We start from the raw sequence: 18082 nt of genomic DNA on the forward strand, positions 1-18082 counted from the left end.
AGAAACGGGAAGTTACAGTATTGATGACATAAATACATATTAACTTAATACAGGATTTTATCTCTTTCGTACAAACAACACTAGATGACCTTATAAAGAAAAAAAAATGCCTGTTGAATAACCACTCTGCCAATGGGGTCATGTTAGATGTTTAATTGCAAATGTTCATAAAAAAATGTCCCTGACCTCATGGAGCTTACATTTTAACTTTCTCTGGGACAGGAATTATCAACTAGACCTTAAGTAAGTATTCCTCATTAGGAATGAATTAAAAGTCCTCAAATACCCAAAGTAGTTCCACTTTGTTTTCTAATTCTCTATTTTTGTATTGTATGCTTCACTAGACTATGAGCCTTTTTAGAGTTAAAACTGTAGCTGTGGAGCTAACACAATGCATGGTACACAGCAGACACTCAATAAATATTTGTTGAATGAATAATTTAATGATCTTGCCTTTAAGTTTCAGGACCATTATCTCCATCTGCCTGTGAGATACCTCCACTTAATACAGACCATGTTTATCACCAAACATATTTAAAACAAAATTCATCACCATCCTGCAAACCTGCAAGCCCTATGGAGTCCCTATTTCTGTCACGGGCGCCACTCTTTTTCCTGAATTATCTTTGATAAAGCCTAAGTTTCTTTTTCTTTTTTTAAGGTTTTATTTATTTGAGAGAGAGAGCAAGTGAGCATGAGCTGGGCAGGGAGGCGCAGAGAGAGAGGGAGCAGCAGACCCTCCACTGAGCAGGGAGCCCAATGCGGGGCTCGATCCCAGGACCCTGGGAACATGACCTGAGCCAAAGGCAGACGCTTAACTGACTGAGCCACCCAGGTGCCCAAAAGCCTAAGCTTCTTAACTATTATTCTCTTCAAACTGAGAATACAACCTCTTTAGGAAAAAAAAGTTGCTCTTTCTTTTAATTAAATTGCCTAAAAATGTTTACATCACATCTTTGCAAATAAAAGTATGAATTGGACATCTATCAAACAAGATTAATTTAAAATACTGGTGTGGGTACAATTCTTAAAAACTGCCATATGAAAGTTTCTCTCTGTATTTTATTTTTTAGCATTGCCTCAATCATGGTAGTCTTCTACGGGAATATTTTAAGGTAAAAAGTACCCCCCAAAATTACTTTATTCTACATTAAGCTTAGGTTTCTCCAAACTAGCAGAATCTAACTGTTCATTATTAGGGGTCATTCCACAATACTTCACACCCTAACCTTCTCACTCTCAACTGGTAATAGTTAGAACAAAATTCAAGAAGATACAAAGAGGGAGAAGAGTAACTTCTAGAACACAGGAGAAAAGGAGATTATAAGGGAGCTGCCACAGAAACTTGCTTGATCTGAACCTATGAAAAATACCTACCATGTATTCAGTCAAAATGTCAGCAGGAAAGAGAGAAAAGGTCCAACAGCTAATCTTTCCTTGTTACTGTTCTGTCAGCTATCGACACATAAGATATTGTTTTCAAGTACTTTTGGACCATTGTTCATAGAAAGGAGTAGACTAAGGCTGGTGGTTCACAGACCATTTCCTACTTCTGGAGGCTGCTAGCCCCGCCCCCAGCCACCACCACGGCCACCAACCCACTCCACCCCCACTTCCCTGCCCAGCTTTTAGTAATACACTTACCATCACAACTGGCCTCACTGGGATGTTTTCTTGTGAAGTGCTTGGTGGGGGGTCATTACATTCCGGAAATTTAATAACATCCTTTTGGTATGTAGGCTTCTTTGGATATGGTTTCAGGGGTGAGGAAGGAGGAAATCTAAAAACCAAGAAGGAAATTTCTATTACTGTAGTCAGTGGGAGACACAGGTATTTTAACAATAGTTCCCATTTCTTTTATCCTTGAGAATTTATATAATAATTCCAAACCTCAGATAATAAATGAGGTCAGGGCGCCTGGGTGGCTCAGTTGGTTAAGCGACTGCCTTCGGCTCAGGTCATGATCCTGGAGTCCCGGGATTGAGTCCCACATCGGGCTCCCTGCTCAGCAGGGACTCTGCTTCTCCCTCTGACCCTCTTCCCTCTCGTGCTCTCTATCTCTCATTCTCTCTCTCTCAAATAAATAAATAAAATCTTTAAAAAACAAACAAACAAATAAATAAATAATAAGGTCATGCTCAAATTATCACACGTGGCTCACCGTACCCAACATATGGGTTTTTTTCAATTTTCAGTCATTACACCTATCAGATAAACACAGGAACCAAACATGTGACACATTATGAAATAAATAGAATATGTTCTCTTATCAAATGATTTTCATGATTATAGATGTTCTTAACGGGCTGCTGGGGCAAGCCATTTCTTTCACCCAGCTCGAAATCCTTACCGCCTCACAACTCTCTCCAAAATTTATAGATGGTACCTATGCAAACAGAAATTATGGGCAGACTAATCCTTGGTGATACTTGCTGAGGAAGAGTATATTGGCACAAGAATCTTTTAGCCTTTTATATCTATTTCAAATACAATCCTCTTTCCCTTGAATCTGGAGCACTTCACAATGAGATGGAAGCCTTGGTCTTGGAGAAGGGGAGAGCTGCCCAATGTCCTTCTTCTGCCTCTTTATACCCTTCTCTACCCCACCTGTCCAAGGCCTTGGTACCATCACTCCTTGGACTAACAGAGAGAAGCCTAAATACGATCTAATTTTTAAACTATTCTAGACCATATCTGATAAAGAACAACAGAAAGGTAGTTAAATACACATTTTCCTCAGAGGATCTTTTTCTGTTAGTTTGTTAGAAAAAGATAGATCGCACTGCCTTGAAAAAGTAACACAAGAACTCTTCTTAATGTTGACACAGAAGTCAATAGGTAGTCTACTTTTTATTTATTTACGCCAAAATAAAGGTTTAAAATCTTATCCATGATACCCACAGGAAATATAATCCAAATAAATGATAAAGATCTTATTCTTAGATGCACACAGAAATAAAGAATTTTTTAAATGTCTGTAGTTTACAAAAAAAGTTTGTACTGAGGTGAATCAGGAGAATCACATATAATAAGCACTATGGAGGAACATTTCAAAAATAGTCACAATAGACTTGAAAAAGGATGGCTAATGAAGAGAAGTCGAGTTTCATCTTCTCTGAAAAGAATATCTAATAACTCCACTTTATTTGAAAAGTCAGTGAGAAAAAAATGAAATAATTAAATCGAGTTAAAGATAAATAAAATGAAAGACAGCTTAAATTTTTTAATCAAGTTGCCAAGGCAGGTATTTCCAAACAATTCCAAAATACAAATTAAATAAATCTCTAAAGCCAGTGAAAGTTACTATACCTCTTAAGTGAAGGCTGGCTTACAGAAGTCCAATCCTATTTCTGACAAGCCAACAATCACAACAGAAGTCCTACTGCCAACCAAAGTACACACCTGGGGACGGACACACACTCTCTCACATTCACATACACATATAATTGTGCAAACACATCCAGGGAAATCACAGGTCACCCATCTGTCAGTTCTTTAAAAATTCAACACCTTCCCTACCCCCAGCCCACCACTGATACCCACTGTTTACCCTCCCAACCCCTTCAACTAAAGTGTGAAAATCTGATCTGAGTTCCAGCCCTAATTCTCTCACGAACAGTCTATGTGTCCTCTGGAAAGTAACAGTGTCTCTAAATCAAAGTTGGTTCATTTGTCAAATAAAGGGATTACACTGGATGACTCATAAATATTCTCCTGGGTTCAAAATGTATTTCCTGTATCCCCACACCCAGAAACAAGAAATACCTTCCCAAAACCAAAGCAGAAGTTCTGATGTGGAGAACTGTGATTGAAGAGATACCAGGGAGCCACGTTCTTCCTTCACCCCAGGACGAGGAGGTCTCTGCCATAACGTGTACAGCTATCCCTAGCCAGTGTGGGATCTTCACAGCCGCCAGCCAGAGACGAAATGCAGAAGAGCGCCCCTTGATGGACTACTTTTACTGCGTGCACTGAAACTTTTCCGTGTCATTTTAATACTTTAATCACGTCATCTCAGGCTTCAAAGCCTGTCAGGGATGATCTCATCCAAACGTCACATTTTTTTACTTACAGAAATGAAGGCCCAAAAGAGGAAAGCAACTTACTAAAAGCCTCACAACTAACTGGCAAAGAGAACAAACCATCTTATACAAAAGATACGCAAGCCCTTTAATAAGGACATTATAAAACTTTATTGAAAGACATTAATGAAGTAAATTGATAGAGAGATACAACATGTTGGTAAATAAGTAGACTCAATATCCATATTCAGTAGTAAAACATCAACATCAATATTCCTCATGGAGATATACACTTACAAAGAAATTCCAATCAAGGGCACCTGGGTGGCTCAGTCGTTAAGTGTCTGCCTTCAGCTCAGGTCATGATCCCGGAGTCCTGGGATCGAGTCCCACATCGGCCTCCTGGCTCAGCGGGGAGCCTGCCTCTCCCTCTGACCCTCTCCCCTCTCATGCTGTTTCTCTCTCTCTCTCTCTCTCAAATAAATAAATAAAACCTTTAAGAAATTCCAATCAAAATAGAAAATTTTCTATGAAACATGATAAACTGATTATAAAATTTATATGGAAATGCAAGAGGCCAAAAACATTGAGACATTCTTAAAGAAGAAAAACAAAGTGAGGAGACTTGCCCTACCAGCCATCAAGGCTCATTCAGATAATACGGTAAGGCAGCACTGATGGCACAGACCATGGATTCACACGGCCTCAGCATTACTGACATATTGGGCTGGATAATTCTTGTTGTGGGGGGACTTGTCCTGTGCACTGCACATTGTTGGCAGCCTCCCTGGCCTCCATCCACTGGATGCTAATAGCACACCCTCCCAAGAGTGACCACCAAAAGTATTTCCAGACATTGACCCCTGCAAAATGGCTCCCAGGTAAAAATCATGGGCCTAGAAGGACAATCTAAAACAAACATACACATTTCTTCAGAAACCTGATTTATGATAGAAAAGACATTACAGATCAATGAGAAAGTATGGACTGCTCAATAAAGAGTCCTGGTCCAACTGGCTATCCCTTGGGGAAACGTGAAATTGCATCCCTGCTGCAGAGCACACTTCCAAAGATGCTTCACACAGGCACTTCCCATCTACATGCTCCTCTGCAAGGGATCTTGCCACTACCCTATCAAGAGCTAGCATGTGTTTCTCTCCTCTTTTGAGTCTGGATGAGCCCTCTCCAACTGCTTTGGTAACTAGAAGATGGTAGGAGTAAACAAAGATACAAATGTAGGGATCCGAAGGGGTTCGTGCACCCCAATGTTTATAGCAGCAATGTCCACAATAGCCAAACTGTGGAAAGACCCAAGATGTCCATTGACAGATGAATGGATAAAGAAAATGTGGTATATATACACCTTGGAATATTATGCAGCCATCAAAAGGAATGAGATCTTGCCATTTGCAACGATGTGGATGGAACTGGAGGGTGTTATGCTGAGTGAAATAAGTCAATCAGAGAAAGACATGTATCATATGACCTCACTGATATGAGGAATTCTTAATCTCAGGAAACAAACTGAGTGTTGCTGGAGTGGTGGGGGGCGGGAGGGATGGGGTGGCTGGGTGATAGACATTGGGTAGGGTATGTGCTATGGTGAGCACTGTGAATTGTGCAAGACTGTTGAATCACAGATCTGTGCTTCTGAAACAAATAATGCAACATATGTTAAGAAAAAAGAAAAAGAAGAAGAGAGCAGGAGGGGAAGAATGAAGGGGAGTAAGTAGGAGGGGGAGACGAACCATGAGAGACGATGCACTCTGAAAAACAAACTGAGGGTTCTAGAGGGGAGGAGGGTGGGGGGGATGGGTTAGCCTGGTGATGGGTATTAAAGAGGGCACATTCTGTGTGGAGCACTGGGTGTTATGCACAAACAATGAATTATGGAACACTACATCAAAAACAAATGATGTAATGTATGGTGATTAACATAACAATAAAAAATTGGAAAAAAAAAAAAAGAAGAAGATGGTAGGAGTGAGACTGTGCCGGTTCTGGGCACTAGCCCTTAACCAGCCTGGAATGCACTTCCTGCCTCTGAGAACTCCCACTCCGCTCACCAAGCTCCCTCTTAGAAACCAGCCATCACGTACAGAGGGGCCACGCCCTCAAGAGCAGCATGCTGAGACGCCTAAGCCACAAAAAGAAGCCCTGGAAGATGAGACACTGCATGGAAGGAAACTGAGGTCAAGGAGCACCTCAGCTCCAGACCTAGGCATGCAGAAGTCATCCTGGAGGTGGATGTTCCGGCTTCAGCAGGCCCAGGCAATGTCCAGCTAAGACCCCCTCTCAATTTCCTGACCCACAAAATTATGTAAAAATAACAAGGATTGTTTGTAGCCACCATGTTTGCGCCTAGTTTTGTTACACAACCACAGAGAAGCTGAACAGAAATTTGGGGCATTTCTATCAGAACAGGCAGTGAGTGGAGGCCGGAGAGCTCAGGGAGACTTGTTAGGGGAAGCCTGGAAGCGCTGTGAGGAAGTTGTGGTTGAAGGTTGTAGACAAGATCCGTGTTGCATAGTGGCACCAATTTCAGTCAAAACTCCCCTGTCGAGACATGGAAAACACAAAAGGAGGATCTGGAAAAGGGGTTTTCCAGGATGAATGCTGAAAGTGCCAACTGGTTTCTTTTAGCCTCAATAACAAGGTATGGACAGACAGAGATAAACTAAAAAAGGACCACTTCAGTTTTTAATCATAATCTAGAGGAACTACAAAGGAGCCATGACTTGATTCAAAAACAAAACTATTTCTCATCCCCAAATCTCAACCCCAAGAAAAGGTTCTCAAAGTAAAAATGGCCTTAAGATCAATATCAAATTCAAGATGTTTCCAGTAAAACATGGTCTGAGGGCAGCCGCAGGTAGCTATAAAAGACTTTTACTGAGGCGTCTGGGTAACTCAGTTGGTTAAGCAGCCAACTCTTCATTTTAGCTCAGCATGATCTCAGGGTCATGAGATCAAGCCCCACATCACGCTTTGGCGCTCAGCAGGGAGCCTGAATGAAGATTCTCTCTCTCCCTCTGCCTCTGCTCCTCCCACCACTCATGTGTGTGCTCTCTCTGTCTAAAATAAATAAATAAATCTTAAAAAAAAAAAAAGGAATACTCATGAAAGAAATTGAGGAAGACACAAAGAAATTGAAAAATGTTCCATGCTCATGGATTGAAAGAACAAATATTGTGAAGATGTCAATGCTACCTAGAGCAATCTACACATTTAATGTGTAGTGCAATCCCTATCAAAAGACCATCAATTTTTTTCAAAGAAATGGAACAAATAATCCTAAAATTTGTATGGAATCAGAAAAGACCCCGAATAGCCAGAGGAATGTTGAAAAAGAAAAGCAAAGCTGGCGGCATCACAATTCCGGACTTCCAGCTCTATTACAAAGCTGTCATCATCAAGACAGTATGGTACTGGCACAAAAACAGACACATAGATCAATGGAACAGAATAGAGAGCCCAGAAATGGACCCTCAACTCTACTGTCAACTCATCTTTGACAAAGCAGGAAAGAATGTCCAATGGAAAAAAGACAGTCTCTTCAACAAATGGTGTTGGGAACATTGGACAGTCACATGCAGAAGAATGAAACTGGACCATTTCCTTATACCAAAAATAGACTCAAAATCGTTGAAAGACCTAAATGTAAGACAAGAATCCATCAAAATCCTTGAGGAGAACACAGGCACCAACCTCTTCGACCTCAGCCGCAGCAACTTCTTCCTAGAAACATCGCCAAAGGCAAGGCAAGCAAGGGCAAAAATGAACTATTGGGACTTCAGCAAGATAAAAAGCTTTTTGCACAGCAAAGGAAACAGTCGACAAAACCAAAAGACAACCGACAGAATGGGAGAAGATATTTGCAAATGACATACCAGATAAAGGGCTAGTATCCCAAATCTATAAAGAACTTATCAAACTCAACACCCAAAGAAAAACTAATCCAATCAAGAACTGGGCAGAAGACATGAACAGACATTTCTGCAAAGAAGATATCCACATGGCCAACAGATACATGAAAAAGTGCTCAACATCGCATGGCATCAGGGAAATCAAAATTTAAAACCTCAATGAGATACCACCTCACACCCGTCAGAATGGCTCAAATTAACAAGTCAGGAAATGACAGATGTTGGCGGGGATGTGGAGAAAGGGGAACCCTCCTACACTGTTGGTGGGAATGCAAGCTGGTGCAGCCACTCTGGAAAACAGTATGGAGGTTCTTCAAACAGTTGAAAATAGAGCTACCATAAGACACAGTAATTGCACTACTGGGTATTTACCCCAAAGATACAAATGTGGTGACCCGAAGGGGCACATGTACCCTAATGTTTATAGCAGCAAAGTCCACAATAGCCAAACTATGCAAAAAGCCTAGATGTCCATCAACAGATGACTGGATAAAGAAGATGTGGTATATACATACAATGCAATATCATGCAGCCATCAAAAAATGAAATCTTGCCATTTGCAACGATGCTGGTGGAACTAGAGGGTATTATGCTAAGCGAAATAAGTCAAGAGAGAAAGATAAGTATCTCACTGATATGAGGATTTTGAGAAACAAGACAGAGGATCATAGGGGAAGGCAGGGAAAAATGAAACAAGACGAAACCAGAGAGGGAGACAAACCATAAGAGACTCTTAATCTCAGGAAACAAACTGAGGGTTGCTGGAGTGGAGGGGGGTGGGAGGGATGGGGTGACTGGGTGATGGACATCATGGAGGATATACACTATGGTGAGTGCTGTGAATTGTGTAAGACTGATGAATCACAGACCTGTACCTGAAACAAATAATATGTTATATATTAACAAAAACATTTTAAAAAAAGACTTTTACTATAACCTCAAAAAGATTGAAGGCAGTACCTTACAGACCATCTTGGTTAAACTAAGAGTGTAAGAATTTTGAAGGTGTTGGACCACAGCAGACTCATAAGCAGCTCAGGCAAAAAAGAGCCTGTTTCAAAGACATATGCGAGACTTTTGTCTAATGGAATAAACCACAATAAAATTCATAGAAAAGCCACAGTATTTTTAAGACAATAATACTAGCAGAATCACCACCCGCTTGGACTAAAAATCAAACAGTTTAAAATGCAAAAAAACAGTCAAGAATCTCAAGCTTCACTAACCAGGAAGTATATGAGAAAGCTATTCCTCTGCAAACATGGGCCATCTCTTACGGAAAAGGAAAAATGACTAAGCATGCAGAGCCAGGACTCCAGGAGGAAGAGCCAGGAACCATGCAGAATCACTCACAAGAAGCAGAACTATGCCCTAATCAAGGAATGGCAGACATATGTTCAACTGCATTTTAGAAGTGCTATGGGCCTGTGATTGCTTTATGTGACCCCATAATGGGATATATTTGGGGAGTCATGATGCAGGGGATGAATGTAGTTTGCAAATGAATGCCACTGTAGCCAGAATGCATTCTGCAAGGATGGCCACAACAGCATTGCCCAACCTTCTCCAATGAGACTCTTCCCCAAAGTGACCTTGATGAGATCAAAAACTCAACAAGATAAGATTATTTCTCTACCCCGTTAAATGTGAGCAATCCCTGTGATTGCTTTGATAAACAGAACATGGCAGAGGTGACGCTTTACCAATTCTAGGCATAGTTCTTAGCTACCTGGCAGTTTTCTCTTCTTGCCTTTTGGAAATACTTGCTTTTGGGATGCTCATTCTTGCGACATGACCAAGAATGGTTGGAAGCCAGCCACCATGTAAGGAAAGTGACCACCCTAAGACCATCATGCCACAAAAAGTATAACCCATGTGAAGATGTGCTAGAGGACAAAACCCCATGTAAAAATAGAGAAGGGCCAAGAAGCACAAAGGCACCAACTACATCCATGAACAGAGAAAGAAGTCATCTCGAAAGTGAATTTTGTAGCCCAACTAGTGCCTTATGGGTAACGGGCAAACTGCCAGATGAGCTCTTTCTAAATTCTTGACACAAAAACCATAAGCAGAATAAAATGCTTTAAGCCATTCATGTTTGAGGCAGGTTGTTTTTCAAAAACAGAAAACCAGAACAATCTCAAATTCATACCAAGAATAAAAATCATAGGTAAAACCATTAAATTTAGAATATGATATAAGAAAATATCTCTCTGACTTTCAGCAATGAAAGAACCCCAGTTAAGCAAGATACAAAACCCACAAAGTATAAAAAAAGATTGACATATTCACTTTACATTAAAATAAAAAAACTTTTCTGGGGCGCCTGGGTGGCTCAGTCGTTAAGCGTCTGCCTTCGGCTCAGGTCACAATCCCAGAGTCCTGGGATCCAGCCCCACATCGGGCTCCCTGCTAGGCGGGAAGCCTGCTTCTCCCTCTCCCACTTCCCCTGCTTGTGTTCCCTCTCTCGTTGTGTCTCTCTCTGTCAAATAAATAAATAAAATCTTTAAAAAAATAAATAACCTTTGGGCTTGTCAAGATACCATAAATAAAATGAAAAAAAACAAAAAAACAAAACCAGGAGATCTTTGCAATCCAAATAATTGACAAAAAGGATTAATATCCAGAATATATATATATTTAAACTCCTAAAAATTTGTAAGAAAAAAAAATCCTATAGAAGAAGGCCAAAGACATGATGGCATCTCCAGATGTGGAATCAGAAATGATGAATAAACATACAAAAACACTTGATCCATGAGTAATCAAATAACATCACAGGCATTTCACACTTACCAGATTGGTGAAAAATTAAGTCAGTCAATATCAAATGTTTTCTACTACTGGGATAAAACTTAGTGTAGCCACTATGGAAAACACTTTAGAGTTACCTAGTAAAGTTGAACGTGCAATATCCTCTAAACTAATTCCACTTTATGTAACCCTGGGTAACCTAAAGAAACTCTTACACGTGTGCAAAAGGAGACATGTCCGTAAATGCTCATGGCCGCCTTGTTTATAAAAGCAAAGAACAGAAAGCAACCCAAATCTCCAGTGGGAGGGGAACAGATAAATGGACTGTGGTATACTGATAGAATATAAAGTAGCTGAGAAAATTCTGTAACTATATATACATCGACATGGATGAATCTCAAAACTCATGAGAAATAAAAGAACAAATCAGTGAAGAATACATACTCTTTGATATCTGTTATATAAAGATCAGTTGAAATATATTCAAAAGCCAAAACAATACACTGCTTAAGGATACAAGCATAAGTGTTAAAACAATAAAGAGAAGCAAGGAAATGATTAACACAGAAGGCAGGATATTGATGACCTCTTGGAGAAGATGATGCAAATTGTCAGTAAACAGGTATCGACTTTGTTATTCTTATATAAATCATTCAGACAAAGTGTATACACTCTTGTACGAGATGTATTTTTTAAATACAAATGAGAACATTTAAAAGAGCAGAGCTCCCTCTAGTGTACTACATTTGTTTTTGCTTTTAGAATTCTAAATTAAATCCTAACATTATGATCATGAATTCCAAAATTATAAAGTCCCCTAAAATGATCTAGCTGTGGGGCGACTGGGTGGCTCAGTTGTTAAACGTCTGCCTTCGGCTCGGGTCATGGTCCCAAGATCCTGGGATCGAGCCCCGCATGGGGCTCCCTGCTCCACGGGGAGCCTGCTTCTCCCTCTCCCACTCCCCCTGCTTGTGTTCCCTCTCTCGCTGTCTCCCTCTCTGTCAAATAAATAAAAATAAAATCTTAAAAAAAAAAAAAAAAGAAATGATCTAGTTGCACACTGAATAAAATGAGACCAGAAAAGGAATCAGCCAGGGCTAATCACCCAACACAACAATCCAGGTGTCGTACTGTCACCTCTTGCCAAATTTGGGTTGGAAAAAAGCAATTAAAAATAAACCATTCCTGGGGCACCTGGCTGGCTCAGTCAATGGAGCATGCGACTCTTGTTCCCAGGGTTGTAAGTCTGAACCCTATGTTGGGTGTAGAGATTACTTAAAAATAAAATCTTTAAAAAAGTAAACCATTTCAGAATTACTATCCTCTGATGAATTTACTTGAAACAAATTATAATTTATTACCTAATCAATAAAAAATATTCTAAGGCATCTAAACAGCAAGGAAAACAGTTCATAAATCTTAATAAATGTGAGTCATAAGTGACAAAATGCAAAGACAAAATTCTTCCCACAATATATGCTAAAATTGTTTCCTTAGCATCAGTAGAAATCTGCAGCATCTACAGCTTTTGCCAGCCTGCCTCCTTGCCTTAGTAAACCTAAGCCTCTGTAGAAGAAAAGCCTGGCTGACAGTGATTATTGTAGGAGCTGACCTCTCTGAGACTGGTTCCCAAGAAAGCCCTGGGTCGGGCAAACCTGTAGCAACTGGCTGGGTTCCACTGGGCTCTGTACCCACTCAACATATTGTTCAAGACCAACGGTGGTACATAATACCATATCACGTAAATGCTGAAAAACTGCAAATGATTATATTTCTCCATACTGCTTGAAAATGTATCAGGAAACATAAAGTGTCTGAGGGGAGGAGAATAAAAGATAAAGCTGGAAAAAGAGTTGCCAAATTAAGGAAGGATTGACCTCTCTGACCTCAGAAATCGTTTCTTATCCCACACGAGTAAAGATGGCATTAGCAGAGGAGGAGTTAAGACAGCGGAGTAGTAGGGGTACCCTGAACCGGCCTCAACACTTGAACAGAGCTGATCAACAACATTCATTTTGAACAACAGGGAATCGATCTGAGCATTCAGAAAACAATCAGCATAACTGGAGAGAACGTGGCAGATTCAAGGTTCAGAGAAGTGAACTGGTGGGGGGGCGGGGAGAGAAAAGCCCCAGTGCCACGGAAGGGGGGAGGGAGGGAGGGAGCCCTTTCCATGGAGAGAAGTCAGGGGGAGAGGGAGCGAGCAGGAGAGGAGAGCAGCACAGAGCATTCGCACAATGGGCCCTGGGGCAGGGATCCCCTGGGTCACAAAAGGAGAGATCGCTCCCTTGGAAGAGGGTATTCCGTCTCTCTCTGCCCCTCCAAGGACAGAAGGTCCCCGAGGAGGCACTGAGTGGCCCTTCACCAGCAGGGGACAGAGGCACAGCACACGCAGGGGGCAGAAAACCTGGTCCCGGCCTCTCACAGTGCTCACCAGACTCCAGCCACTGTGGGAGTACCGAGCCACTGCTTTTCCGGGACAGGACGGTGCCTGGCACAGCGAGCGAGGCCCTCCTCCAGGCGCGGGAGGAGAGCAGGTCTGCGCCTTGCCTGGTCCTTAGAGATGTGGCGTTTTTTTGTTTCTTTGTTTTTTGTTTTTAAGATTTTATTTATTTATTTATTTATTTGACAAAGAGAGACACAGCGAGAGCAGGAACACAAGGGGGGTAGTGGGAGAGGGAGCCCGATGTGGGGCTCGATCCCAGGACCCCGGGAAAGGCAGACGCTTAACCGCCTGAACTACCCAGGAGCCCCAAGATTTGGCGTTTTGAATCCCAGCCCCAGCCAAAGATAAAACACAGGGGAACTGTGGCAACGGCCACAGAGAGGTTGAAGGCAGGAATCTGACGAAAGCCTGGGACACAGGAGGGGAGACTGTTTGCTTTTCTGGGATGGCCCCCTGCACAGTGTCTGCCATGAGTTACCCTCCCTCCCTCTCTGGGGAGGAGAGCACAGGGTGATGCCATCTTCTACCACCCCCCACCCCACCCACCTGCACAGGGGGACTTCAGAGAAAACACAAAGGCCTCCAGTGCAGGCTAGAGTCACTTAGACCAAATCCTGTTCCCCTGGGCCCAGCAGAGGCGTCTTTACTAGGGCAGGTCTGACTGAGCCAGGGTGCTGGGCCTCCGCTTCAGAAGCCCAACACAGCTCCACCCCCCTCCCTCCACCATGCTCCTGAATGTACCAAGTCTATTGATCACAGACTGCTTCAAAGTGTCAGCTTCAGTTCTGGTAGAAATAGGACCAGGCTTCCTTCCATTCCTTTTTTCTTGTATTTTGTATTTTGAATTTTTGTATTTTTTCCCCTTTTTTCTTTGGAATCAGGCTTATAGTTTTGTGTTCATTTGTCTTTTGTTTCCTTTTTTCATTTTTTGGATCAGGCTTCTTTTTCTTTTCTTTTTTCCTTCTTTCTTTTCCAGAATCAGGCTTATAGTTTTTTGTTTCCTTTTTTGTTACTTTTCCTTTTTTCTTGGATCAGGCTTTTTTTTTTTTTTAATCAAACTATCTTAACAAACAAATCAAAGCACACCTACTTAAAGGTCCAAACACTCCCCACTGCAAGCAAGGAGGAACTCTGCAAAGGACTGACCTCTGGGAAAGAACAGCCAAAACACAATGACAGAGGCCACACAGCATACACTAGAAACATTTCCTGAGTCGCCAGGCCCTGGACAGTCTATGACCCCTTCTTAATAGAGTATTACTCTCAGGAGCAGGAAACATAACTTTCATAATATGCAAAAGATGGAAACCCAGACATAATGACAAGATGGAGGAAGTCTCCCCAAAAGAAAGATCAAGAAGAAATCACAGCCTGGGATTTGATCAAAACACACATAAGCAATATATCTGAACAAGAATTTAGAACAGTCATAAGAATATTAGCCTGGCTTGAAAGAAGCATAGAAGACACCAGAGAAACCCTGGCTGCAGAGATGAAAGACCTAAAAACTTGTCAGGCTGAAATAAAAAATCTACAACTGAGATGCAAAACTGAGTGGATGTAATCACAATGAGGATGGAAGACTCAGAGGAATGAATAGGTGATATAGAAGACAAAATTATGGAAAATAAGCTGAAGAGGGAAAGAAAACTATTGGATCACGAATATACCTAAGGAACTCAGCAATTACACAAAGCCCAATAATATCCATATCATAGGAGTCCCAGAAGAAGAGGAAAAAGGGGCAGAAGATTTATCTTAACCAATTATAGCTTCCCTAATGTGGGGAAGGAAACAAGCATTCAAATCCAAGAGGCACAGAAAATGCCTCTCAAAATCAACAAAAACAGATCAACACCAAGACATATCATAATCAAACTGGCAAAATACCAAGATAAAGAGATAATTCTGAAAGCAGCTAGGGACAAAAGGTCCTTTCCCTACAGAGCAGACACACAGGGTTAGCCGCAGACCTGTCCATAGATACTTGGCAGGCCACAAAGGGATGGCATGATATATTCAACGTGCTAAGTGGGAAAAATATGCAGCCAAGAATACTATTTCCAGCAAGGCTGTCTTTCTGAATAGAAGGTGAGATAAAAAGTTTCAAGACAAGCAAAAACTAAAGGAGTTCATGAACACTAAACCAGCCCTGCAAGAAACACTAAAAGAGACCAGATCTGAGTGGGAAAGAGATACCAAAAGCAACAAGGACTGGAAGGGAACAAAGACAATCTACAGGAACAGCGACTTTACAGGTAATACAATGGCACAAAATTCATATCTATCAGTACTTGCTCTCAATGTAAATGGATTCAATGCTCCAATCAAAAGACATAGGGTATCAGAATGGATTAAAAAAAAAAAAGGCCCATCAGTATCCTGCTTATAAGAGATTCATTTGAGACTCAAAGACACTTCCAGAATGAAAGTGAGGGAGTAGAGAACCATTTATCATGCTAATGGACATCAAAAGAAAGCTGGAGTAGCAATCCTTATATCAGACAAACTAGATTTTAAACCAAGGAATAATAAGAGATAAAGAAGGGCACTATATCATAATAAAGGGGTCTATCCGATAAGAAGATCTAACAACTGCAAATATTTAGGCCCCCCACTTGGGAGCAGCCAAATATATAAATCAATTAATAACAAACTTAAAGGAACTCAATGATAATAATACAATAATGGCAGGGGACTTTAACACTCCACTCACAGCAACAGACAGATCATCTAGGCAGAAGATCAACAAGAAAACAGTGGCTTTGAATGACACACTGGACCAACTGGACTTAAAAGACATATTCAGAGCATTTAATCCTAAGGTAGCAGAATAGTTCACATGGAACATCCTCCAGAATAGATCACATACTGGGTCACAAACCAGGCCTCAACCATACAAAGAGTCTAAGATCACACCATGCATATTTTCAGACCACAACACTATAAAAGTCAACCACAAGAAAAAAATTCAGAAAGATCACAAATACATAAAGGATAAGGAACATCCTACTATAGAATAAATGGGTTAACTAGGAAATTAAAGAAGAAATAAAAATACATGGAAGCAAATGAAAATGAAAACATGACAGTTGAAAACCTTTGAGATGCAACAATGGCGGTCCTAAGTGGGAAGTACATAGCAATCCAGTCCTTCCTCAAGAAGCAAGAAAAGTCTCAAATACACAACCTAACCTTACACCTACAGGAGTTGGAAAAAGAACAAATAAGGCCTAAAACCAGCAGGAGAAGGAAAATTATTAACTTTAGAACGGAAATAAATAATACCAAAAAAAAAAAAAAAAAAAAAACCAGTAGAACAGATCAATGAAACTAAGAGCTGGCTCTTTGAAAGAATTAACAAAATTGATAAGCCCCTAGCCAGACTTATCAAAAAGAAAACAGAAAGGATCCAAATAAATAAAATCACGAATTTAAGAGGAGAGATCACAACTAACACCGGAGAAATACAATTATAGGAGAATATTATGAGCAATTATATGCCTACAAATTGGGCAATCTGGAAGGAATGGATAAATTCTTAGAAACATATAAACTACCAAAACTGAAACAGGAAGAAATAGAAAACTTGAGCAGACCCATAACCAGCAAAGAAACTGAATTAGTAACCAAAAATCTCTCAACAAACAAGGGTCCGGGGCTGGCTGGCTTCCCAGGGGAATTCTACCAAACATTAGTGAAGAAGTAATACCTATTCTTCTTAAGCTGTTCCAAAAAATAGAAATAGAAGGAAAACTTCCAAACTCATTCTATGAGGCCAGCACTACCTCGATTCCAAAACCAGAAAAAGACCCCACTAAAAGGAGAATTAAAGACCAATATCCCTAATGAACATGGATACAAAAATTCTCAACAAGATACTAGTTAATTGAATCCAACAGTACATTAAAAGGATCATTCACCACCATCAAGTGGCCTTTATACCTGGGCTACAGGGGTGGTTCAATATCCACAAATCAACCAGCGTGGTACACCACGTTAATAAAAGAAAGGACAAGAATCATATGATCTTCTCAACAGATGTAGAAAAAAGCATTTGGCAAAATACAGCATCCTTTCTTGATAAAAAACCCTCAAGAGAGTAGGTATAGAAGGAACATACCTCAACATCATAAAGGCCATATACAAAAGACCCACAGCTAATATCATGCTCAAAGGGGAAAAACTGAGAGCTTTTCCTCTACAGTCAGGAACAAGACAGGGATGTCCACTCTCATCACTGTTTTAACATAGTAATGGAAGTCCTAACCTCAGCAATCAGACAACCAAAAGAAATCAAAGGCATCCAAATCAGCAAGGAAGAAGTCAAACTTTCACTCTTCACAGACATGATACTCTATGTAGAAAACCCAAAAGACTCCACCAAAAAATTGGTAGAGGTGATACATGAATTCAGCAAAGTTGCAGGATATAAAACCAATGTACAGAGATCTGTTGCATTTCTATACACCAATAATGAAGCAACAGAAAAAGAAATCAAGGAATCGGTCCCATTTACAATTGCACCAAAAACCATGAGATACCTAGGAATAAACCTAGTCAAAGAGGTAAAAGATCTGTATGATGAAAACTATACAACACATATGAAAGAAATTGAAGAAGTCACAAAGAAATGGAAAAAATTCCGTGCACATGAATTGAAAGAGCAAATATTGTTAAAATGTTTATACTACCCAAAGCACTCTACACATTCAATGCAATCCCTATCAAAATAACATCAGCATTTTTCACAGAGCTAAAACAAACAATTCTAAAATTTGTATGCAACCAGAAAAGACCCCGAATAGCCAAAGGAATGCTGACAAAGAAAAGCAAAGTGGAAGGCGTCACAATTCCAGACTTCAAGCTGGATTACAAAGCTGTAATCATCAAGACAGTATGGTATTGACACAAAGAGACACATAGACCAATGG

The 18082-nt window shown here is 40.6% G+C and overlaps 1 protein-coding gene across 1 annotated transcript in view; it reads right to left on the reverse strand.

The window, feature by feature from the left end:
- DEPDC1B (DEP domain containing 1B) overlaps positions 1–18082 on the reverse strand; it is an 84635-nt gene that overhangs the window by 43753 nt on the left and 22800 nt on the right. The window contains exon 3 of the mRNA XM_027606958.2: positions 1645–1780. Coding sequence (XP_027462759.1) covers positions 1645–1780 — 136 coding nt within the window. The remainder of the gene's footprint in view (positions 1–1644; positions 1781–18082) is intronic.

This window comes from Zalophus californianus, chromosome 5 (assembly GCF_009762305.2).
Source record: "Zalophus californianus isolate mZalCal1 chromosome 5, mZalCal1.pri.v2, whole genome shotgun sequence".
In the NCBI taxonomy this organism is placed as follows: Eukaryota; Metazoa; Chordata; class Mammalia; order Carnivora; family Otariidae; genus Zalophus; species Zalophus californianus.